The sequence below is a fragment of the Typopeltis vanoorti genome, chromosome 19 (assembly GCF_054136105.1).
Source record: "Typopeltis vanoorti isolate ZY-2024b chromosome 19, IOZ_Tvanoo_1.0, whole genome shotgun sequence".
In the NCBI taxonomy this organism is placed as follows: domain Eukaryota; kingdom Metazoa; phylum Arthropoda; class Arachnida; order Uropygi; family Thelyphonidae; genus Typopeltis; species Typopeltis vanoorti.
Window position 1 is genome coordinate 43012432 of NC_143567.1, and position 25761 is coordinate 43038192.

The 25761-nt window shown below is 34.0% G+C and overlaps 1 protein-coding gene across 1 annotated transcript in view; it reads right to left on the minus strand.

Annotated features, from left to right (window-relative positions):
• LOC150096044 (uncharacterized) overlaps positions 1 to 25761 on the minus strand; it is a 137226-nt gene that overhangs the window by 51604 nt on the left and 59861 nt on the right. The window contains exons 4-5 of the mRNA XM_090409160.1: positions 12398 to 12564; positions 6450 to 6621 (exon numbers count right to left, since the gene is read on the minus strand). Of these exons, the coding sequence (XP_090265286.1) occupies positions 6450 to 6621; positions 12398 to 12564 (339 nt within the window). The remainder of the gene's footprint in view (positions 1 to 6449; positions 6622 to 12397; positions 12565 to 25761) is intronic.

Consider the following 25761-nt stretch of genomic DNA (forward strand, 5'->3'; position numbering starts at 1 on the left):
CTAAAATACACAAAGATTATTGAAGAAAAAATGAAAGATCATACCACCTGAGATTAGCTCTGCTAATGCATTCCTGGATGCCGACAATATCAAGTTCTTTCCTAATATCCTTGTTTTAGATATGATATTGCCATTGATGCCATCTGTTCATGCCTCTAATTTTTCTCATATAAAGACTAGAGACCTGCTCATATCTGGTCTCTAGACTTTGGTCAAGTGTTTTACTTCTGACCCAGCTCTCAGATCCATAAGTTAAAACTGGTTTGAACACTGTCTTGTATACACTAATTTAGTTTCCGACTACTTTCTCTCTTATTCCATATGAATTTATTCAATTCACTTCCTACCATACCAGCTTTGTTGATTCTGTTGTCTATTTCCATATTTCATTTACCATTTTTACTAAAAATTGTGCCTAAGTAGCTGAAATGTTTTACTTGTTCCACAGGTTCCCCGTTCACAACACAGTTGACATTTTCAACAATTCTACCTATTTTCATTGTCTTTGTAATGCCCACCTTCATACCATATCTATTACAACAGTTATTCAATTTATTAAGGGACTCTTGCAAACTTGTAGCGGATTTATATAGAAGTATAACATCGTCTGCATAAAGCAAAGAGCTGACATTAAGATCTCCAATTCTGATATCATGTTTAATACCAATTTCCTTCATAATGTGATCCATATAGATAATGAATAACAGAGGGGATAATGTACATTCTTGACTCACACCAGATTTAAACCATCTTCCTGTACTTCCTTCAATTCTAACTGCTGACTTACAACTCAAATAAAGACTAAGTATTGCTTGATATAATACCACATTGACACCATATAACTGTAGTGTATTGAATAGCTTCTCTCTTGGCACCTTGTCATATGCCTTTTCCAGATCGACAAAACTTAAATACAGATCTTTGTAATATTCCCATGCTTTCTCAACTATTTGTCGTAAAGTGAAGATCTGATCCTGACAGCCTCTATTTGGCCTGAATCCAGCTTGTTCTTCACCAAGCTTTTCTTCCACAATTCTTCTCAAACATTTCTCCAGTATGTTTGCATAGATCTTGCCAGGTACACTCAGTAGGGAAATACCTACTCACATTTAGTAGGTAATTCTCACATTTAGTTTAATTCCCTTTTTATATATAGATACTATTAGAGCTCTACTCCAATCATTGGGAATTCGTCCCTCTGTCCAGGCTTTCTGAACTATGCAGTGCAGCCACTGTAAGACTTTTATACCTCCATACTTCAGCATCTCTGGTCGAATATCATCTACTGCTGCTGCCTTTCCACATTTCAAGCCTTTGATGGCTTTTTCTACATCAAGTATGGATATGTATTCCTGACTGCATGCCTGGTCAGTGTTTTTTTTATCACTGTGCTGTAATCACTGCTTGTTTCATTTAGCAGACTGCTATTCAAAGTAATTACTCCATACTTCAGGGATATCTTTATCTCCTGTTTTCATGTCACCTTTATCATTTCTAACTCCTTTTACAGCACACTTTCCTCCGTTTGTAAGCCTCTTCAACAACCTCCAGAATATTTTGCCGCCTTCTTGATATTTATTTTCTATATTCTTGCCAAAGTCCTCCCATGACTCTTGTTTAGCATTCTTGCATTTGTCTCTGTATTCTCTAAGAGCACAAGCTGACTTATTTGCCAGGAACTTTTGATATACTTTCTTCTTTTCCTTCACTGCCTCTTTAACTTCCTGTGTCCACCATGGAGTTCTAATTTTTCTATCCTTGCAGACAACTTCACCACATGTCTCTCTAGCTGAATCAATCAGGGCTTTCTTCAATAATCTTTGTGTATTTTAGTCTATAGTTCACATCTGACACCTGTCAACTTTTATTCACCTTAAAACTTTCTTACATGTTATTCTTTTCAATATGAAATTCAATTTTATCTCTGTACACCTCTTTACACTCTGGTGTCCTGCACCAGGGAGAAAACATCACTATCAACAATAACATAGTCAATGAGACTTTTCTTATTCCTTGCCTATTCTCTCCATGTAAATTTGTGCACATTTTTATGTTGGAACATTGTTAATAATAACCAGTCCATGTCCTGAGCAAAAATCCAACAAATATTTGCCATTATTATTAGCTTGGCTCTTTTCTCAAAATTTTACCAAACTATTTTTTTATGTCTCACAACCATTTCCTACTCTGCTATTTAGATCCCCAACAAGGACCAACTTTTCCTTTTCTAAAGCCTCAAAAAATTCCTCTACTTCTACCATAGCAGAACCTTTTGGGGGACCATAGGCACAAATAAGTCTCATTGTCCAGTTCCCCATTCTCATATTTGCCCACATTACTCTACTTGAGACTGACTGCTATTCAAGAAAATTAGACTCGTATTTTGTGTTGAAAACTCATAGCAACCATATATATATATATATATATATATATATATATATTATTGATCATAATTTACTCAGTGGAAAATGTATATAAAAATGAATCTAAATGACTCTATACCGAGAAAGAAAAGTTTAATGTTAAGATACAACTAGTTTCGCTGAAATTCAACTTCTTCAGGTATCACAGGCAAAGAATTACATAAAAAATAACAGAAACATGATAAAATACATTAACAGATCTAGTATAAAACACACAAGTACATTTAAAAACAGGAATGCATGCTTGAGTTCCAACTGAAATTGACTACGTGGGTGAGCTGACACGAGTGCGGCAGTATTGGACAGTGGCAATGTGTGCATCAGAAATATTGTAACTAAGGCTGTAATTAATATGAGATGAATCAAGCGATATTTGTCTAGATTCAATTATTCTTCTTTCAAGTTCATCATAGCATACATTGATATTAGAAGTTTGTGGCCCGTCTACGAGGTGTTGGCAGCGAAGTATGGAGCGAAGTTTAGGAAACATAGTGAAGCAAGTCCTAATGTTGAATTTCTTAAGCATTTTGGCTAGTTTTGGGGAGAGATAGCTGATGTATGGTAACGAAATAAAAGCTCTTGGTGGAGAAGAATCTTCAAAAGCAGTTGAGCGGTGGACAGAGAGAAATTTATTAATCTTTTTAAGAGAGAATTCATTGTTAACAAAAGACTTTTTAAGAGAATCGAGTTCATATTCAATTTCTGTTTCATCAGTTAATAAAGATCTGGCTCGATATGCCAGGGTTGAAATAATACCAAACGTTTGTGGAGGGTAGTGATGGGAAGAAGCATGAAGGTATCTGTCTGTGTGAGTGGGTTTTCTAAAAATGAAGATTTTGATATTTTCAGTGCATCGCATAAGTTTTAAGTCTAGAAAGGGAAGACAGTCATCGGATTCCAGTTCACAGGTGAAAATGATTTTCTGATGAAACTTGTTGATATGGTCTAGTAAAAAGTGGAGGTTGTTGACACCATGTTCCCAGATGAGAAATACATTGTCAATATAACGATACTTTAGGTTTAAGAGTCGAGGAATTAATTACTTTTTCTTCAAAATCCTTAAGAAATATATCAGCTAGAATCGCAGAGAGCGGACTGCCCATAGCTAAACCTGAGTTTTGTTTATAAATCTTGTTATCGTATTTGAAGTATCCTGAGTTCACACAGTGAGAAAGTAAGAAAAAAAATTTCTTGGATAGTTTCTTCTGGAGAAGGTTTAGAACTTCTTGAGTAGGTACATTCGTGAAGAGGGAAACAATATCGAAACTTGCCATTAAATCTGATGTGTTGAGTTTGATGTCTTTTATTTACTTTTCTCATGTAAAAAATTCAGCTGATTTTTTACATGATAAAAGAAAGTACCACAAAGGCTTTTTAAAAAGGATGCTAGGTATTTTGTAATTGGTAATAAAGATGCTGCTTTTTCTATCTTTGTTAAGAATAGTTCTTTAGGTATTGAAGTAGGAGCTATAACAAAATTGAGATCTTTAGCAAGTTCACTTTCTTGTGCTGTTGAAAGTGGATGGGAAGAATTATTTATTACAACTTTTTTAAATAGGCAGAATTAAGATTGGAAGTGCAACGATCCTGCATACATTTTAGAGAATTAAATTTTCTGATGAGATTAATTTTATTAGTTTTCTGGACATTAGTTAATTAGCTTTCTGGACAAAGAGCTTTTAGAGCGCTAATATCTTTTAAATTACTCCAAGATGAAGAGGCTAGAGAAGTAGATAAACAGACTTCAAGAGCGGTCTTCTTAGAAAGATAAGCAGCCAGACTACAGGAAATCAATTTCACCTGTGAACTGGAATCCGACGACTGTCTTCCCTTTCTGGACTTAAAACTTACGAAATGCATTGAAAATATCAAAATTTCCATTTTTAGTAAATTATGATCAGTAATATATATATATATATAATAAATTTTTTTAACTTGGCGATATAGTATATTAGGATAATCAAGTAATTTTATAAACTTTGTTATTTTAACTCCTAATCCCAAGTATGCAAACAATTAAGTTTGCGCCTAAAACAAAGTTAAAGTCCAAAGATGGTACAACACCAGGGCAACTCTGTAAAGGTGGGTAAAGCTCTAGAGCTTTACCCAGACAGAGGGACGAATTCCCAATGATTGGAGTAGAGCTCTCATAGTACCTATATATAAAAAAGGGAAATAAAACTGAATTTGAAAATTACAGAGGTATATCCCTATTGAGTGTTCCTGGTAATATATATGCAAGTATACTTGAGAAACGGTTGAGAAGAATTGTGGAAGAAAAGCTTGGTGAAGAACAAACTGGATTCAGGCCAAATAGAGGCTGTCAGGATCAGATCTTCACTTTACGACAAATAGTTGAGAAAGCATGGGAATATTGCAAAGATCTGTATTTAAGTTTTGTCGATCTGGAAAAGGCATATGACAAGTGCCAAGAGAGAAGCTATTCAATACGCTACAGTTATATGGTGTCAATGGGGCATTATTTCAAGCAATACTTAGTCTGTATTTGAGTTGTGTAAGTCGGAAGTTAGAATTGGTATTAACTTGGTCTACCTACTCACTGATGAGACCTCAAAAAAGGTCGAAACTGGCCTGGGTAGTGACTTTCTCTCATAATGTTGAACAATAATACAGCTCCTAGGAGTTAAGTTCACATTATGGGTAAATATCAAGAATAGTGATCGGAGCTTGCTCCACCCTTTCTATGAGTTGCCTCAGCTTGCACTACCTTCAAGGGTCAGTTGCTGCTCTATCCAGGTATTTGCTTATGCTTGGAATTGCCGAACTTTATATATAATTTCTATATTCGGCATGAAAGCTTTGAGTTTCTTATTCGGCTAAGAAACAATATGGGGTATAATATCCCTTAACTTAAATAAGATACCTTCATGCTTCTTCCCATCACTACCCTCCACAAAAGTTTGGTATTATTTCAACCCTGGCACATCGAGCCAGATCTTTATTAACTGATGAAACAGAAATTGAATATGAACTCGATTCTCTTAAAAAGTCTTTTGTTAACAATGGATTCTCTCTTAAAAAGATTAATAAATTTCTCTCTGTCCACCGCTCAACTGCTTTTGAAGATTCTTCTCCACCAAGAGCTTTTATTTCGTTACCATACATCAGCTCTCTCTCTCTCCCCAAAACTAGCCAAATTGCTTAAGAAATTCAATTAGGACTTGCTTCACTACGTTTCCTAAGCTATGCTCCACACTAAGTAGACCTAAAATGAAACATCTTCCTACTCAGTATCTAGGAGTCTACAAGGTTTTGTGTGATTATGGAAAACCATACTATGGCCAGACAGCTAAATCCATCCTTTTACGCATGGAAGAATACCAAAGAGACATTTCCTACAACAGAACCAGGGCCAGTGCTCTCTCTAGCCACGTTCTCTTCTCTATCAACTCGGATGAAGGCCGCCAACACCTCGTAGATGGGCCACAAACTTCTAATATCCATGTATGCTATGATAAACTTGAAAGAAGAATAATTGAATCTAGAGAAATATCGCTTGATTCATCTCATATTAATAACAGCCTTAGATACAATATTTCTGATGTACATATTGCCACTGTCCAATACTGGCGCACTCATGTCAGCTCATGCACGTAGTCAACTTCAGTTGGAACTCAAGCAAGCATTCCTGTTTTTAAATGTACTCGAGTGTTTTATACTAGATCTGTTAATGTATTTTATCATGTTTCTGTTATTTTTTATGTAATTCTTTGCCTGTGATACCTGAAGAAGTTGAATTTCAACGAAACTAGTCGTATCTTAACATTAAAAACTTTTCTTTCTCGGTATAGCGTCATTTAAATTCATTTATATATATAGGAGTCCTCATAAAAGCTATATATGGGAAGCCATATAGTCAGAATCACATATGACTATAAAAATGTAATGTTTATATTCCACAAGGTGTTGGGTGCTTTACTACTACTAGAGACAGTACATTTTATTTAGTTATTATTATTGTTAGGTAATAAAACTCGTAACTAAAAAATAATATTAGTTGTTTACTTTAATAGCTGTATCACGATAATGAAGTTCTTGCTCTTGAGACAATACTTTTTCTTGTAGTGTTTCTCTCTCCAATAACTCTTTATTTTCTGATAATCGTTGAAGTCTCTGAAGTTGCTCACGCTTCTTTTCTAAATCAGCATTCTTAGATTTCAAAATTTGTTCAAATTCTCTATTAAAAAAAAAAAAGTATCATAAAACACTAATATATGACAAAATGTAAAATAATAACTCCTGCAAGACAATTTTAAAAAGTACCACTTGGGTTTTTAAAATTATAATTGATCAAATCGTAACATGAACTATAAAATCTCATTTGATGAATGAATAATGATAAAGTAAGTCCAAAGTAACTGATTTTTTTTTTTTAACAAAACTATATAAAATTTATATTAACACATAATTTCTGAAACTATTGCCTTTTTTTTTTTTTTTTTTTAAATATACCTCAATCCAATACATGAGAAGTCACAAAACCTATAACACAGTAATGTCATGTGAGGGCAAGTGATTAAGGAGAAAGAGCCTATCAAAGAGCAGGGGTTGTTGTTATGTTCCATCGAGTCGTTTTCGACTCCTTGTGATTCTATGAACATACACTCTCCATTCAGATCTGTCCCTGGCGGTCACTTTCAGAATTTCCAGGTGCATTACAGTTGCTTATTTAACTCCATCCATCCATCCATCTAATTCTTCATCTTCCTCTTCTCCTACTTCCATCATCTTTAACAAGCATCATCAATCTTCTCAAGACTGTCATTTGCTTGCATAATATTTCCAAAGTATGACAATTTTTGCTTGATGATCATAGCTTCGAGGGAACAATGTGGCTTTATTCTGTCTATCACTGATTTATTGGTTTGCTTTGCAGTCCATGGTATTCTTAGTAAGCGTCTCCAAACCCATAATTCAAATGCATCTATCTTCCTTCTTTCACTCTTTCTCATGTCCAACTTTCACATCCATACAGGACCACAGGGAATACCATTGCTTTCACTATTCTGATTTTTGTTGCGAGGCTAATATCTTTGTCTTTAAAGATCCTGCTTAAATTTGTCATTGCTTTCTTTCCAAGTAATATTCTTCTAACTTCTTCAGTACAATACCAATCTTTATCAATTCGTGATCCTAGGAGAGCAAAATTGTTGACTACTTCCATTTTTCTCCCCATCTACTTCAAAATCATTAAGTTACATGTTGCCATAGCTTTTGTCTGAGGTAAAGTTTAAGGCCAAAACAGAATGGGAGAGGAAAAATTAAAAAACAAGTGTTCTCTGCCAGGTTGGCATGGAAAAGAGCCTTAGAAGACAGAAATATAAGACCTGATAATATTGGAGTCTTCACAGGTAACAGACTGATTTGGAGGAAAATTGTAGATAGGAAGTCAGTAATGATGTAAATTTTTCATGTAGTACTATCATATTCTGTACACCCCTTGAGAGTATATATCAGGAATTTCATGATGATGATGTTTAAGGCCATATTTAGCACTTTCTTCTTTAACTTTCATAATAAGTTCTCCAAATCTTCTTTGTTCTGCTAGCAAGGTAGTATCATCTGCAAACCTCAAATTATTAATATTTCTTCCACCAATTTTAATTCCAACTGAAGACTCCTCCAGCCCTGCCATTCTTAAAATGTATTTACTGTATAAGTTAAACAGGTATGGAGATAAAATACATCCTTGTTGCACCCCTTTATACCTATTGTGAAATATTCAGTTTCTCCAAGATCTGTTCGGATAGTAGCGTAGCTTCTTGTTCATAATAAAGATTTCTCAGAAGGATAATGAAATGCTCTGGTACTCCCGTTGTTCTTAACACATTCCACAGTTTCACATGATCTACAGAGTCAAAAGCCTTACTATAGTCAAGGAAACAAAGGTAGATATTCTTGTGCTCTTTCTATTATCCATCTCACATTGGAGATCTGATGTCTTGTTCCTCTGCCTTTTCGAAATCCTGTCTGTTCATATGGCATTTCTCTCTTCGTGAATGGTTCCAGTCTTTTCTGAATGATCTTAAGTAAGACTTTACTTGCATGAGAAATCAGTGCTGTAGTTCTGTAATTCTTGCACCCTCTTGCATCGTCTTTCTTCAATAAAGGTATATAAACTGATTTTTTCCATTCCCTAGGCCATATAGTTGTGATCCAAATTCACTGACAGAGAGCTGTTAAAATTTTAACTGCCTCTTCTCCCAGGGCTTTGAGCAGCTCAATAGGTATTCCATCCTCTCTTGGTGCTTTCTTACTGGATAGCTGTTGAGTGCCCACCTCACTTCACTCTCCAGTGGTACTGGCTCCTGTGGGATATATGGAATGAATTATGAGGTGTAAATTAGCTTCATGAATAGCTATGTATGAATGTCAACCAGCAGCTCTCAGGTTCTTACAATTAGAACAAAGTGAAATGGTAGTAACCAGTATAGTGGGGTGTCATCCATGAAAATACCTATAAAAGATATAATGAAGAGTTTGGACAGAATTTGGACTTTGTAGTATTAAGAGTTGTGCAGGAAAGCAGTGATGCACTGAATAAAAAAAGGAAATCAAATTTTTTTGAATGCTGAGGTTATAGATGTGGTGTGATAGCTAGGTGTAAACATTAACCCAAGAAGAGAAAACTGACCTTGAATGAGATCCAAATATTATCAAAAATGGGAGGGGGGGGAGAGCAAAGTAAAATCTTTCTTCTAGGAATTCTAGGAAATAAGATAAGCCCTTGGTTTTGTTAGCATTAAAATTCACTGCATTATTTTCACTTCATATGAGAATGGTGAAACCTTGTAGTGCTCAAGCAGTTGAAACTTCAACTGCTTGAGCACTACAAGGTTTCTAGAAAAAAGAACAAAAGGAATGGAGTGTACTCACATCAGAAAAACTATGGACAGGATTTAAGGTTAGTAGTATGCTCATTAAGAGAGTGGATGAAAGTACAGAGCTGGGAGTGCCCTTGAATTGTCAGAGAAACCTGATGGGAGGAAATAATCAAGATTTCAACACTTGCTCTGAATATACAACAGAAATTATTTTTTACTGTCATGTTGTACAATCATTTTATTTGTAGTACAACATGACATGACATGACAGCCCAAACATATACTTATGAATATCCCATCTGTTTTTGTCTTCATCATTTTGATAACAATTATATCAGCATAACATTTCTATGATTTCTCCGATAGTTCCATTTCTTTTCTAATATGCATCTTAACCGTGATCATGCTTATCTTCAATTCTGTTGAATCTAGTTTATGAGAAAATCTTTTACAACTAAAGAATGTGCAGTAATAACAAGGAAAATGAATTACTTATTAAAATTTGAAACACACACTAGTTTTGCACATCTACAAAGAACTGGTGGCTTAATAAAAATAAATCAATAAATTACAAAGTCAGTGTTACAAAAAAAAATAATAATAATAAAATAAATAAATAAAATTCATGCTAACAAATAAATGCAAACTGTGTGGGATGCATTAGCTGTCTGCAGTTAACAAATGAAGGTAACTGCTGGCAAAGTTGAGGTCTATGATGTTAAATGATTTAATAAGCAATTTCTATATGTCATATAAGTCCTTGGTTTTTATTCAGTGATCCACATGAATGGATAACCATAACGAATTCCTTTAGAAGTCTGGAGTAAAAATTTTCTTCTAAGTAAGGCATAGTTGAAATGTTCCAAACAAGATGGTTAATATTAGAAGTATGGTTGGCCAGACAAGATCTTTCTTTTATACTTGAAATCTGCAACATGTTCCTTCTTTCTTACCTCAAATCCTTGTCTGTTCTACGTCAGCTCAACCAGAAAAACATGGAATTCTATATACACTGAGTATCTATAGATGGGTGTGCTGCCCTTAGGAGATCTGAGGAGGCTACAAACAATTTGAATCCATTTGGTGGTTGTGATCCTTGAAAAGAGATGCACTTTTAATCGATAGGCTGTCAATATATGGAATTGCAACTGAGTCTCTACACTGGACATAATGGTTAAAAGAAGAAGAGTTTGAAAATAAAATCTTGACAAAAAAATTTTTTTTCTGAAACAGCCATTAAGAACAAATAAGTGAGAGTATTTGAAGTTAGATTTCGAATTTGTCTTCATTTTGTATAACAGAACCTTCTTTCCTTATTAGAATGTTAAAAGCCTTCTATAAATACCCAGAGGTATGTAGAATTCCATGTACTTATTGTTTAAGCCTACATAGGACAGACAATCCATGGATTCAATTCCAATTCATTATTCTGATCTCAAACAAATAAGGAGCTATCCTGACTAAGTAACCATTCAAACCACTGCCTATCACATTCACAAGGATCTATTCTTAAAAAAAAGGTTTACATTCCAAAAGTTAATTTTTTGTGCAGTGTCAAAAAAAGGAGTTCATATCATTCTGCTGGATGGCCAATATTATCAAACTGAAAACTGCTCTCTTCTCTTTTCTTCATCAATTCCAAGATCTAATATCTCAGCCTAGTAGATGAAAGCTCTTGTACCACTTAGAAAGAGTAGAAATATTACAATTCTGAGAGCAGACAAAGGGAATGCAATGACAGTTCTAAATAGAAAAGATTCTAATGAAAAAATTACAAGCTTAGTTTCTGACACTTCTACCTACTCAATTCAGGATCACAACCCCACAGGGACAACTAATGAAAAAAAACCAATGATTTACTTATAACGTTCTCAAATTGGTCTCCAGAATTATTACAAAAGCTGAAGTCATCACATCCTATTCCTCCATGACTTTGCAAGTCTCCTAAGGCACACAAACCTGACATTCCTTTGTAACCAATCATAGATGATATGAACTCTCCAATTTATGCTTTATATAAATATCCAGCTCACTTATTAAGACATCATATAAGGTCATCTGACTATTACACATCAAAAATTCATTTCGATTTTGTCTAGAAGCTATCATTTACATATCTCATCCTCTGACATCCTGGCAAATCTTGATATAGTATTCCTATTTGCTAATGTTCCTGTAAATGATGTATTAAATCTTACTGGACCAGCAGATGTCACCAACTGATTTGAACATTGTCTCTAGTCCAATATTTTTGCAGTGGAATAATATGTTTTACAAACAACAATTTGTACTTGTGATGGGCAGTCCCTCTCTTCTCCATTAGCTGATCTTTATGTGAAGAACTCTGAGAAGACTTTCCTAGCAGATATGTATGGAAAGGCTTGGGTGTCAATGAATATTTATAATAGTGCTTCACAGCATAAACAATACTGGCTTTCTATCCAGCATTTTAAGAGCACAAATTTTCACTGACCTAAATAATTGTGGAAAACAATTCAAACTGGAACTGAAACAGAACTAATGTCCTTACATCATGGCACCCTCCATAGGCCAGATAACTATAGTGTTAATTTGAGAAATCAAGTTATCAGGTGGCAAAACGACTGTTTCCCAGATCTTTGACAAATTAATACAACCATGCTTGTTGAGGTTAGAAGGGTGCTTCATAGCTGAATTCTAAAATCAGTCTCTCAGACCCATACTAACTTCTATGTAATATTGATGTCTTCTTCCATCTAATCCTATGTGAAGGAGTATCCAGAGCATGGTCTGCCAATCCCGACTGGCCATACAGATGATCACAGATGTAATAGGCTCCCCTCGTTCTGTCTATGTACTATGTGTTTACAACCTTCTATGTATAGTCCTTTAAAAAAATAGAATCATTTCTATAGATGAGTCAACAGTTTAACTCCAGTGACTTAGATGGCATCAATAAGTCGCAACAAAAATCACATGAGTTTCTTCCTGAATGTCTGAAAAAATCAGAAGAAAAGACATGTTTTACAGTTAAATATCAAAAGTGTCAAACAAACAAATTTTTATGAATGGAAATAATGAGAATACCAAACAATTTATCGACAGGCACTATAAATATAAAAATATAGTAAGAAGAAAAATGATAATTACCTATTTTTGTCTTTTGACTGTTTTAATAATGTTGTTATGGCTCTCACCTCTTCCTTATGAGAATTCAAAACATCTGGTAAATCTCCTCTAGCATCCTCAATTTTTGCCATTTCCCGATCATACCGCGCTTGAATTCTTTTCAGAAGTTTATTTTCCTGTTCAAGTTCCTAATCAAGTAAAAATAATATTTAAGTATTGAATATAAGCAAATAAAATACAGAAGTCACTTATTTGAAATAAATATTTAATGTGAGCAGAATTTTCAGTCTTGTTTTAAGATCATTTCAATGTACACAGTTAAAGAGAGAATATAATAGAATAACAAGTGAAAATTATAGCACATGTTATAATACATGATATTAAATGCAAGAGGAGAACTTGATCTTAACTATTAGAATTCAAGGAAAATACAGTGAAATTGTAAGTGGGATACTGAATAGGATAACTACCCAAAATTGGAAAGGTTTAAGACAGTCATTTTTGTTTAGATTTGGATGATAAATATGGACTTCACAGCTTCTTTATACAATCTTTCTAATAGAAATTGCCTTTTATTGTAAAACTTTAATCTTATTCCAAAGAATCCTTGGTGATTATGACTGCAATCACTGCAAGGGAGATTATGACTGGCAAGACTGGACTTAACAGAATTATGGATATAATCTTGATGTTTTCCAAGCTATATTTGAAAGATCAATCTGTCTGCCAATAATAAGAAAAGCCACATGAGCAAGGAATTCTGTAAACTCCTGAATAGGAAAGAGGACAACATTTATCTTTGTGCATAAAAATGAATTTAGTTTGTGAATCAGCAAGAAGGAGATTTCTACTTAAACTGGCCAAGGAGGTGCAGATTTCAATAAAATAAATCTCGATTCAAAATGCTGCTTTCAATACACCATATATACACTAGTAGTTAAATTTGATTAGACGGGGTTGGATAAAAATTAGCGTGTTGGATTGGAGAATGGTTGTCTGATAGATATCGGCAGGTGGTGTATGAGGGAGTGATATCCCAGAAGAGGAAGTCACTAGTGGTGTGCCCCATGGGCCTGTTTTGGGTCATTGTTTAAATTATAGGCAAATGACATTGGAAAGGGCTTAAATGGTATAGTTGTTTGCAGATAATGCAAAATTGAGGAGAGTTAGAAGTAGGGCAGATGTAGTTTTGCAAGAGGACCTAAATAGAGTGTCTGAATGGGCTAGTGTGTGGGAATGTCAGTACTGGCCAAGGTGGATGAAATAGTCAAACCACCTTAGCATTTCATGGATCAAAATATCATTGGCATTCTACCTATCATAATTACCCTCCTCACTGTTAATCCCTTAACGGCAATTTTAGAGCCATTAGCAGAATGGTTCTAAAATAGAATTTTTTTTGCTGCACAATTTATTTATTGTCTCTCTTCCCAAAAATAAAAACGAATTTCACATGTGTGAAAATAAGTACTCAATCTTGAAATGATCAGAGATCAGCCTTTTCAATTAATTTATTTAGTAATAGTAAATTTTCTGTCTTTTATTCTTCAAATCAATTCAGTGGAACAAGGCAATTCATGTTCTTTCATTTTGCTGACAATACAGAAGCAATTTTTTTTCACACAATTTTCAAATGTTTATTTGCATTTAAAATTATTATCTATAATTTTTTAAAATAACATTATTGAAATAAATATGACCTTTTGCTTTCTTTCTTTGCAAACTTCCAGTATATGGTTTGTCACCTTCAGTTTTAGAAACGAATTTTTAACAAATAATGTTAAACTGCATTACTCAGTTTTCAATTCTGAGACTTTTTTAATATCAAAAATTTATATCCAATAATATTTCAGCAAGGACACTTTGACTTCGTCTTTTGCTTAAAATTGCAACAGAAGATTTTTTTTTCCCCCTAGGATGCACATTACTATAATATCCAGTTATTAATCACTGTAGATATGTTGAAAATATATGAAGGATATCCTATAAGGACTTATTCAAAATTTATGCTCATTTTGAAGTCAACAGCACTCTCCCCCTTCTCATTTCCTGGAACTCAACTAATCTGTCTAAATTTCTACTGGTTTGAAAGCTTTCACAGACAGTATTCAAAATCAATTACTTCATTTTACCATTTTGACAAAAGAAATAAGGCAATAATATCGTTGCATCCATCAAAGGGTGCTTCTAAGGGTGATATCAAATGTTTTAGTTAGTTTTGTGCTGTGTGTGCCACAAATCTTATTTTGTACTCCCTGAGAATATCTCTGTAACTGAGATGAAATATTGGAAGCATTAAATACTACTTTTAATAATTTCCTAGTGCTGTTTCACTCCATTAAACTTTTATCATGAGTTTTTCCCAGCATTTAAGCCTTAACACACATGCATTAATAGTGCTATGTTGAAAATTCCTCATCAGTGGCATACGCTGCTATGAAAATTTATTAGCCAAAGTTTCACTACCGGCAAACTGTATTCTTATTTACTAAAAACAATTTAAAATAGGCAAATTTCAAAAACCAATTGCATTAGGTGGGAGTGTGGTACACAGAATGTTTCAAAACCATTTCTTTACTTAAGAAATAAAACATCTCAGAGAATGATTTAGTCATTATTCAGAAGTGTTTGGAATATAATTAAGGCATCTTATATATATATATATATATCCCACATGAGAAATTTGGAATATTATTGTTATGTAACTATTGTTATCATCGCTCTTCTTCTTCTCTTCTGTCTAAGATGGGCTGAGTCTTCTCTTGAGCAGGATCTTCCAGTCTTCTTTATTCCTTGCTGTTCGAAAAAGTTCCTTATATGCTCTGCATCCCGAGATGTGCTTTATTAATTTCAGCCAGGTAATTCTTGGTCTCCTGGGTCATCTTTTTTCAGTTGGAAAAGTACTGATTAGGACGTTAGGAAGTCTGTCTGCGTCCATGCATACAGTGTGGCCAAACCATCTCAGTTGTTGTTTTCTAATTTTTTCTATTATTGTCTTTTTATACAATAATTCTTGTCTGACTGTACTGTTTGTTTTCTTTTCTATCCAACTTGTTCTATTTATTTTTCTTAAGCATTTCATTTCAAATGCCAGCAGTTTTTTCTCATCTCTTTTCTTAACTGTCCACGCTTCTGCAGAGATGACAGTTGGTATAATTATTGATTCATATAATTTCATTTTGGCTTGCTTAGATATCCTGTTTGTTTTCCAGATTTTCTGTAATTTTCCCATGGTGGTCCATCCTATCGCTATTCTGTGTTTGATTGTTTTGAGTTCATCTATTGTTTCTGTTAGTTTTGATCCAAGATATATGAAGTTGTCTACTTGTTCTCCATTTAGGGTAGCTGAGATGGTAGTTCTGTTCCTCCCTATTTTCATCACTTTTGTCTTTTGTATATATATTGTCATGTCATATGTTTTACAGGTTTCGTTTAGCTTGTTTATCAACCTTTGTAGTTCATTTGGGGTTCTTGCAATAAGAATGAGATCATCCGTATATTTGATATTTATGTTTAAACCATTGACAATGATTTTAGGCTCATTGTCTATTGCTTTCTTTACAACTTCATCTAGATCATAGGTTCCCAAAGTGGGCAGTACCACCCCTCAGTGGGCGCTGAAGCCTTCTGGGGGGGGCTATAGTGGGATCAGAAGCATTTGGGGGCATTCAGGCGGTTGGTGACTCTTTATAGAAGAAATTAATAATATATATTTAAAAATTAATTATTTTCGTGATTTTGCGATTAGATAATCATTTAAATTTAAATATTGCATTTTAATTCATCTTATACCCGTCTAACACAATCAATTTTTTTTTATCAATTTTCTATTTCAATTATTTAATCATTTGAAAATTTACCATGTCAGATAGAAATAGATGTCAATTTTCTATGTCAATGAGAAAATAGAGCATGTATATATGTGTGTATAATAGGTTATGTTTACAGTAGCAAATATATTCATTATATTTCATTTCAAAATATATATAAAATGCATAAAATCACTTTTCTAATTGATTTGTACATAAATAAATCCAATTTTATATAATTTAATATTATAGGGGGTGTGTTAATATTAATGGGGGGCGTGTTACAAAATTTATGTCTTGCAAAGTGGGCGATGGCCCGAAAAAGTTTGGGAACCTATGATGTAGATATATGTTAAATAGGCATGGGGATAATGAGCATCCTTTTTGGATCTCTATGTGAGTGTGTCCTTTTTAATTATCACATTTGTCTTAGAGTAATATTATTAGAAACTGTATTATATATTTGTCTATTGCTTTTTTCAGTAGAACTTGAAGGATTTCTCTGTTGATGCTATCGAAAGCTTCTTTAAAGTCCACAAAAAAAAAACAATATAGTTCTTTATGGTCTTCCCAGCTGAGCTCTGCTAGTTGGTGCAATGTAAAAATCTGGTCTATTGTTTTCTGAGAAACCTGCTTGTTCTATGCCTATCAGTTCTTCATAGGTGTTTTTTAATCTATTTTGTATAATTCTTATGAATATTTTATAGATGTGGGAGAGTAAATTGATTGGTCTGTAATTTCTGCAGTCTCTTTTGTCTCCTTTCTTGTATATTGGGATGATCTTTCCAATTCTCCAGTCATCTGAGATGTGCTGCCTCCATATGACCACAGTTCAGTAGGGATAGTATCAATGCCTGGTACTTTATTGTTTTTCGTCTGTTTTATTGCATATCTAACTTCTTGTAAAATTTTTGGGTGGTCATTATTTTCTTTTATTGTTGGCATTGTAGCTTTGTTTCCTTGGTAAAAGATAGTCTTAAGATGGTTTGACCAGATTTTTCTTATATCTTCAATATTCCCAGTTTCAGTCATCTTGTTGTTTATCATTGTTACTGCTTTTGCTGAGAATTCCTTTGTGATTTCTCTTGAGTGTTATAGAAGACTCAATATTTTAGGTTGTTTTGTTGGTATGCTTCTTGGCATTTCTTAGCTTTTTTCTTATAACTATTTTTCTTTGGCTTTTTTGCATAGGTTATCAACTTTATTTTTTAGTGCTCTGTATTTTTCTCTATTCTCTTCATTGCTTTGTTAGTTTACAAGTATCTTGACCTCTCTTTTCTCTTCTATTTTAGCTATGATTTCTTGGGTTGTCCACTGTTTGTTTATTTTGGGTTTGGTACCTAGAGTGTCTTTTGCAATTGATAACACTGTTTCTTTTCCTTCTTCCCAGTATTTTGCACTGTTCTGGAAGATGGAGGGTTTTAATTTCAAGCACATCTGTTCTAAAAATCGACTTCTGCTTGAGCTATCTTTTAGTTTTGATTGGTTGATGTTTTCTTCTTTCTGATATTGATTTTCCTGTTGAATTTTATCTTCACTTTGGCAGTTAATATTTCGTTGTCAGTGTCGAAATCAAAACTTCTTAATGTTCATACATTATTTACTGATCTTTTCCATTGTTCGTTTATGGTGATATAGTGATATAATCTATGCAGTTCTTTATATTACCATCTGGGGATGTCCATGTATATTTATTATTAGGGTGTTGATAAAACAATGTGTTTGCAATCACATTATCACTATAGAATACAATTTACATAACGGTGACACAAGAAGTTTTCAAATATAAAGCGATGTATGAAAAGAGTCCCTTTATCCTACTTTTACTAAAATATTACTACTACTAACAATAATGTTTTTTTCTATGATCTGTATTCTGAAAGTAGTCATATTTCTTGTTTTATCTTTCGAGTAATGCAAAACTTGAAACTTGGTGTGTGCTAGGATTAACGGTCGGAACTCTTCCAAGTGTTACTTTTGTATTTGCTAGTTGAGGATTTCACAACTCATCCAGAAAACTTTGCTTTGTAGGAACTGTGACTATGAGATTTTTTTTTTATTTTTATAAATGCTGTTTCTAAAACATAGAAAAAGTATCTCAATTTCATTCCTTTTTAGAAATCAGGGCTCTTCCCACATGCAAAAAACAAGAAAATCAGCTGCCGAACATGCATTTCACAGATAGCAGAGATATGACCACATATGAGATATGTGGTCCATAGTATATGCCTCTAAAGCAGATGTCAAGAGAATGCAACAGTTTCCTTCTGTTAGAAAACCCAGGTTCAAAACTTGTACTATGAGAACCTTCAAATCAGGGCTTTTCAGTTACAGTCTCATACTGATATGATGGTTTTTTCCCCCCAACAAGGAGTTTTGTTTTTCAGCAAACAGGCAAAGCACTTGAAAATATCAGACACACAATGTACTTGCCTCACAGTTGCTTCTGCATAATTCCAATCAAAACAAAATCACAGTCTTAATCTCAATCATTTTCTTGATTGAGATAACTAAGTTGTTGTTTTTAGCCAACTGGAGAGGGTTGCTGCTTTTTTACTAAGTAGTTGATTAGAATAATCATACTGGCACAAATGCTTATAAAAATTTAGGTAGTAGACAAATCTGGTTCTGTAAATAGCATAGTGCAAGGCTATCACCCACTTTATTGAAAGCTTGAAAAAAACATGTTTAGTCTTATCTTTAATGTTAATTACACAATAGTAAAATAGATTTCCAAACTTTTGCTGTTGTGAACATTAAAAAAAAAAAAAAAAGTGTTTGCAACTAGAAGGCATGTGTCCTGATGGTCCTCCCTATTTTTATTTTATCCTCTCAAAAAAAAGGAACAATATATATTATTCTGTGTTATAAAAACAACTTAAACAAATTACTCTTCAAGAGGAACTGGAATCAGTACAGTCAGGCATCTCTATCACTACATGTAATTCAGAAAAGGGCTGTTTTGATGGCCTAAATGGCCATCAAAACACCCTTTTAAAAGATAGGACTTTAGTGTTACCCATGTGTTTCACTTAGTATTGTGTTGTATTTGAGTGTGTGTGTTACATTAGTTTTTTGTAATACCCAAAGATGTCTCAGTGACTGAGATGAAATATTGGAAGCATTAAAATTAGTTTTAATCCTTTCTGAGTGCTGTATATATTCAATTAAGTCTCCAACATGAAGTTACATTTGCTTCTTTGATTTAGAGAAAGCGTTTGATAAAGTAAACTAGCAAACACTACTTAAATTGTCTAGCTAATATCAGCATAGACTTGAGGGATAGGAAAACAATTTATTAAATTTATAAAAATCAAAATGGACTGATTAAAATCAATGATAAGGAGAAAATAATAAATATAAGGAGTGGGGTAAGACAAGGATGTATACTTTCACCACTTTTATTTAATTTACATATTGAAAATGCCATTCAGGAAACTAAAGATAAAATAAATAGCGGCATAAAGATAAATGGTGAGCAAATCATGTGTATGAGATTTGCTGATGACACAGCCCTTGTAGCAGAAAATAGAAGAATGTTAAAAACAATACTAGAATTACTAAATAATAACCTCGGAAAATATAAAATGAAAATCAACACAGATAAGGCTAAAATCCTTGTTACAGGCAAAACCCGTATCAATATAGAGCATATAGACAAGCAGGAAACAAATAAAACAAGTAAAAAGCTTTAAATACTTATGAAGCCTAATAACAGAAGATGGCAGAACAAGAGAAGACATAAGATCAAGAATAAATTTTTTTAAAAATTTATTTGTATGATGATATAATGCCCGTGAGGTCCCTTTTACAGAGAAGTATGGCACCATCTCAATGTCCCAAATTTTATCCGGGCTCAGGACTAGCATAGCTAACAATTCTAGCCTATAGCTGGGTCTTAAGTATTCCTGACTGTAATCCGTGTGTTCACGGAGCCGGTTTGCCTGCTTGTGGGAGGAAAAACCCCAGATAAACTGGGGAGGAAACCCTGCTGTCCACACCTAAGACCGGTTGCTAACTTGGCTATGTCTGAGAAAGATCCTTAAGCTCCTCACATTGAACCCAGGACACTCCTTTCCCAGGCATATGGTTGCGAAGCACATAACCACTAAGCTAACCATGTGGACAGAATAAACATTAAGCCTATTAAACATTTTGCATTAATGTTTAATAAGCGTTAAACATTAATGCAAACGTCCAATTCTTTAAGATGAAAAGCATTTTAACAGGAAACCTCAACCTACAATTGAAAAAAATAAAAAATAAAATAAAGACATTGATATGGAGCATTGCGCTGTATGGATGCGAAACTTGGATTCTAGGCAGAGAAGGCATAATAAGACTGGAGGCTTTTGAAATGTGGTGCTGCATGAACAAAATAAAATGGACAGAAAAAAAAGATCAAATGAACAAGTCCTGAGAGAGAAAAAGAGAGATAAGCAAAACAAGGTCTGATTAGATCAATCAATTAAGTTAAGGGGATAATAAATCCTGTATTATTTTACAGTCGGGTACGAAAACAGTAATACATCTTCTAGGAGCTGAGTCTTACATTATGAGAAAATATTAAGGATAGTGACTGAGCTTGCTCCAACTTTGACATGAGTTGCCATAGTGTTGTACTACCCAAGTGATGACTTACGCTTGGACTCACCGATAGTTCTTCAGCATGAAACCCTTAGATTTCGATGGATTTCGATCTCCTAATTTCGGACCTGGCTGTAAAATAATATGGGATTTATTATCCCCTTAATTTATATCACCGGAAAAAAAAATAGCCTCTTGGCTCTTTATCGTAAATCAATCAATATTAGAAGGGATAGGTGGAATGGATATATACTTCGGCATGATGGACTTAAGAGAAGAAAAGAAGAAGAAGCAGACCAAGGAAAAGCTTTGTTGACCAAGTCAAAGAACACATGGGTCTGAGGGGTTACCAGGAGATTAAAAAGAAAGCCAATGACTGAGCAGAATGGAGGAAATTGCTGCTGAGCTACCAGTCCCAAGAGACGGACGCAACTGATGATGAAGATAAAGTAGAATTTTGGAATGAAAATATAATCAGCTTTTTTAAAACCTGAAGTGGCTTGAAAAAGTTCCATGTTTTCTCTCAAGCACAGCATCCAGATTATGTAAAAAAAAATTAAATTAAATTAAAATAAAAAGTAAATTTTAAAAAAAATTAATAAAATCTTTAGGCTGAACACATTGCTCAAATAGAAATGTACCATTGATTTACAACCTTCTGGAGGTGAAAGATAAAAAACATTTCAAATACCATAAATACAGATTCTTGTGGAAAGGCTTAGACGTTGGTTATGCATTTTTTACTAAGTAATTTAAGGAAATTACAACGTCACTAGGATATACATTAAAATAAATTTTAATATACTTCAATATTTCGGCAACGTCACGTTGCCATTTTCAAGAAACTTAACAACAAGAAACTATTATTTCTCCTAAAGTCCTGATGGTGCCCCTAGCAGGCAAGGTTGGTATTCTTGGGCGATTGGGCTGAAGGTCTTCTGATGTAGGTTTCCCAAATTTGAGGCAGTCTCATGCAGCCAAATTTGTTGAGGTTCGGATTGTTTCTTAGGGCTGATTCTGAAGCTGATTCCATGAAAAGCCTTTCATACTTGTATTTACTACGGTGTGCTATCGTGACTTTCTCCACCATATTCTATGGCAGATATCCAGTGCATGGTCCGCAAGACCAGAGTGGCTGTACTGGTGAAACCAGATGTAGTCCTTGTGTTCTGAAATTCTGATATTGACTGCCCTGCCTGTTTGGCCAAAGTAGGACAGCTTACAGCTGCAAGGACCTGGTATACACCAGGTAGGTCTAGGGGGGGGGCATCCCTTATCCTCTCTACCAAAGACCAACCCCCCCCCAGACCTACCTGGTGTCTTCCAGGTCCCTTGCAGCTGTAAGCTGTCCTACTTTGGCCAAAACAGGCAAGACAGTACATCCAGTTTCACCAGTACAGCCACTCTGGTCTTGTGGACCATGCACTGGATATCTGCCATAGAATACGGTGGAAGAAAGCCATGATAGTACACCGTAGTAAATACAAGTATGAAAGGCTTTTCATGGAATCAGCTTCAGCCCTAAGAAGCAATTCGAACCTCAACAAATTTGGCTGCATGAGACTGCCTCAAATTTGGGAAACCTACATCAGAAGACCTTCAGCCCAATCGTCCAAGAATATCAACAGGACTTTAGGAGAAATAATAGTTTCCTGCTTCTTCCGCATTTACTGTTTGTTGTGCCTGCGTGCACGTGTCTTGTTCTTAAGTTTCTTGAAAATGGCAACGTGACGTTGCCGAAATACTGAAGTATATTAAAATTTATTTTAATGTATATCCTAGTGATGTTGTAATTTCCTTAAATTACTTAGTAAAAAACATAAATACAGACAAATAACACTATAAAAACAACAGCCAACAATCGCATCAAAAAAATAAAAAAAAAAACCTTTCCATAACAATTTTACTAACATTATATGGACTTCAACTCACAAACTATGCCTACCACTACTTGCATGCATCTAAATAAGATCCATTATTTGTCATAGAACTTCAAACTGCAGCCTCAACAGCCACAGTTTTGTAACATAAAAATTTATTAAATTATCTTTATCTCAACTGAGAATGGCCAGAAGATTAGTATTTACAACATTGCTCTATAATTAAAAGGGTCTCTTATTATCACTTTTGTTTTGAATAGCGAAAAGGAAAAAAAAATAAATAAAATACAAGTGGTCCCTGGGTTATGGACAACCCAGCTTACAGTGTTCCGTACTTACGAACGGACTCCCAATGTTCCCCATACGGATAATTCATAATTAAATATCTAAATTAATAACTCAGGAACTAGTTTCTTTTGCACATGTAAACAAACCCACACTTCACTGCATTACTAAAGCAGCTCTTCCCATTATTTTGAAGTCAAATTTAAGGGTATGGATCATGCTTGCCATGTTCGAAGATTGGTTCTTGAGCTGTTTTATTCCTGCTGTGGAACATTATTCGTAAAAGAAAATTCCTTTTAAAATTCTGCTTGTGTGGACAATGCTCCTGGACATCCAACATCTTTAGATGACCTTCACCCTAATGTAAAGGTCATATTTTTACCACCATTTAAGGCTTATTACTTATGGTGTACATTCCCCACAAGCAGTCAGGGCTACAGAAGATGATGTGATAACTTTGAGAGAGTTCTGAAAGAATTATAACATCCATGATGCCATTAAAATCATTGCTGATTATTGGGAGGAACAAATCAACAATTAAAGGGGTTGTGGAACAAGCTGTGATGTGGCCTCAATTCTGTGATGATTTTTGTGGCTTCACAGAAGATATTGCTGAAGCCAGAAAAGCTGTGGTTGATAGTGGCAATGCACTGCAACTGGACATCAATGAAAATAATATCATTGACTTACTAGAGTCCCATTCACAAGAAGTAAACAATGAAGACCTTATGGAGATAGAGAAGCAGCTGATAGAAACACAAGAACACAAAGAATCAGAAGATCCAGAGCAAAGAAAGTCTATGATAAAAGAATTAGCTGAAGACTTTCTTTTTATTGAAGCAGTATTTGCTAAGCTTGAGGAACAAGATCCTAACATTCAGCAATTTACAAAGGTTTGCCATACAGTTAGTGAGAATATCAGCAGCTACAAGGCCATTTATGATGAAAAAAAAGAAAGAAAGAAAGAAAAAAGGCTGAAACAACCCTAGATACCGTTTTCAAGAAACCGACTTCAGTGGTAAGCTCCTCTCCTCCAGAAGCAGAATCAAATCCTGATTCTCCAGCACCAGGTCCATCTTCTGATTAATGTTAGCCTACCTTCTTGCCTCAGAAGTGCTCCTTCCAGTAAGCAAGACATTGATGCAACCTTTAATATTCTTTTTTTGAAATTTTTCCTATCTCAACTTTTTGAATAAGTTTGTTTTTATGTTCTGTTTGTTTGAATTAGAAGAAAGAGCACAACAGTTTCTATAACTTATTATTACAGTACAGGGGTATTATTATTATTATTGCAACACACACACACACCCACACACACACACACACACCATCACTGATATATATATATATATACAGGAATCTCTCACTTGTTAATGTATCCCGTGAAAACATGTTGATCAAATATAATAAGCAACAAACAAAATTATAACTCATCTACAGCCTTTCAAAATCATCACTAAATTTTTTAAAACACTTTTTTACCATTTTATTGCTAATATAAGGGATAATAAAATGATAATAAAATCGTTTAAAAATAATAAAATGTATTTAAAAGAAAATCATCAAAAACATTTTAAAAAAACACTTTGCACAGACTTTTGTTTCTTTTTCTGTGTGTACATGTCATGAAACAACTTATAGCTTTGTCTACATTCTGGTGATCTTCCATATGGTAATCAAGATTAGGGTCAGCATCCGTAAACTGTTGCTTTAAAGTTTCAACAGCTCAAAACAATGACTCAAATTCTTCTTTGTTAGTGATGTCTTCCATTAGTACATATTCTTCTGCATTATAATAATCAAGTTCTTCATATGCATGTTGTTCACCGATGTTAATGAGATCATTATTATCACTCGATTCTTCTGAACGAGGGTTTAATATTTCCCAAACATTTATTGAGTAGCACTGTTACCTCATACAGTCCACACTCATTATTAGCACTTGCTATTTCACTCTTCTTTTTATCCATAGTCAAGGATGAAGGATTTCTTTTTAATATAAAAATGTTTATATAAAGCAGCAGACAACGTGTATGGTATCATAATGCTTACTATTCTCACAGCACATATGTACATTCCCAGGGTTACAAATTCACATGAAATTATAAAGCAAAAACATATGAATTCGTTAAGATTGAATTAAGTGAATTACTTCAGAGTGGTGTGACGCCTCCTCATATTTAGCTTCAAGCAAGAATTTTCTACATAGGGATGGTGCATTTTTTTGTTTTCAATATGTAGTATATGGCATGCTACTTTTTCAGTTTTATTTTATTTGAAAAATTATTATTTGTGAACTGTCTTAATGATATAGAAAATCTCAAATGCAATTCTGATTTAGAGTTATATAATTCTTTAATTGTCTTTGAAAATTTGCATAAATTGTTTGATTTCTGTACCAAATGACTATATTATAAACAGGTGATGTTTACAGTTATATACTTTGTTTGCTGCTACAATAAAACTTTGTTTTGCTTGCATGTTATGCAGTATGTCTATCGGAGAAAAAGTTTTTTTCAGTATCAAAAAATTTGTCTCTAATTACACTAACTGTCAATTAATATAGTACATAGAATCTAAATGGCTTTGTACTGTATTTAGTGATACAATAAAGCTATGCCTTACCCTAAGGTCTAGAACAGTCTAAGAAGTTTCATCTGGACCAGTGTGAAGGGGATAACATGTTAAGTGAATTTTTAATCCATGTTAAATAAATTATGGTAACAATTTATTAACAGTGTTAATTCAAAGTGTGTTATTTGAAACCATGCGAAGTAAGGGATTCCTGTATACTTTTTTTATGCCAATGATGGCATGCACGCAC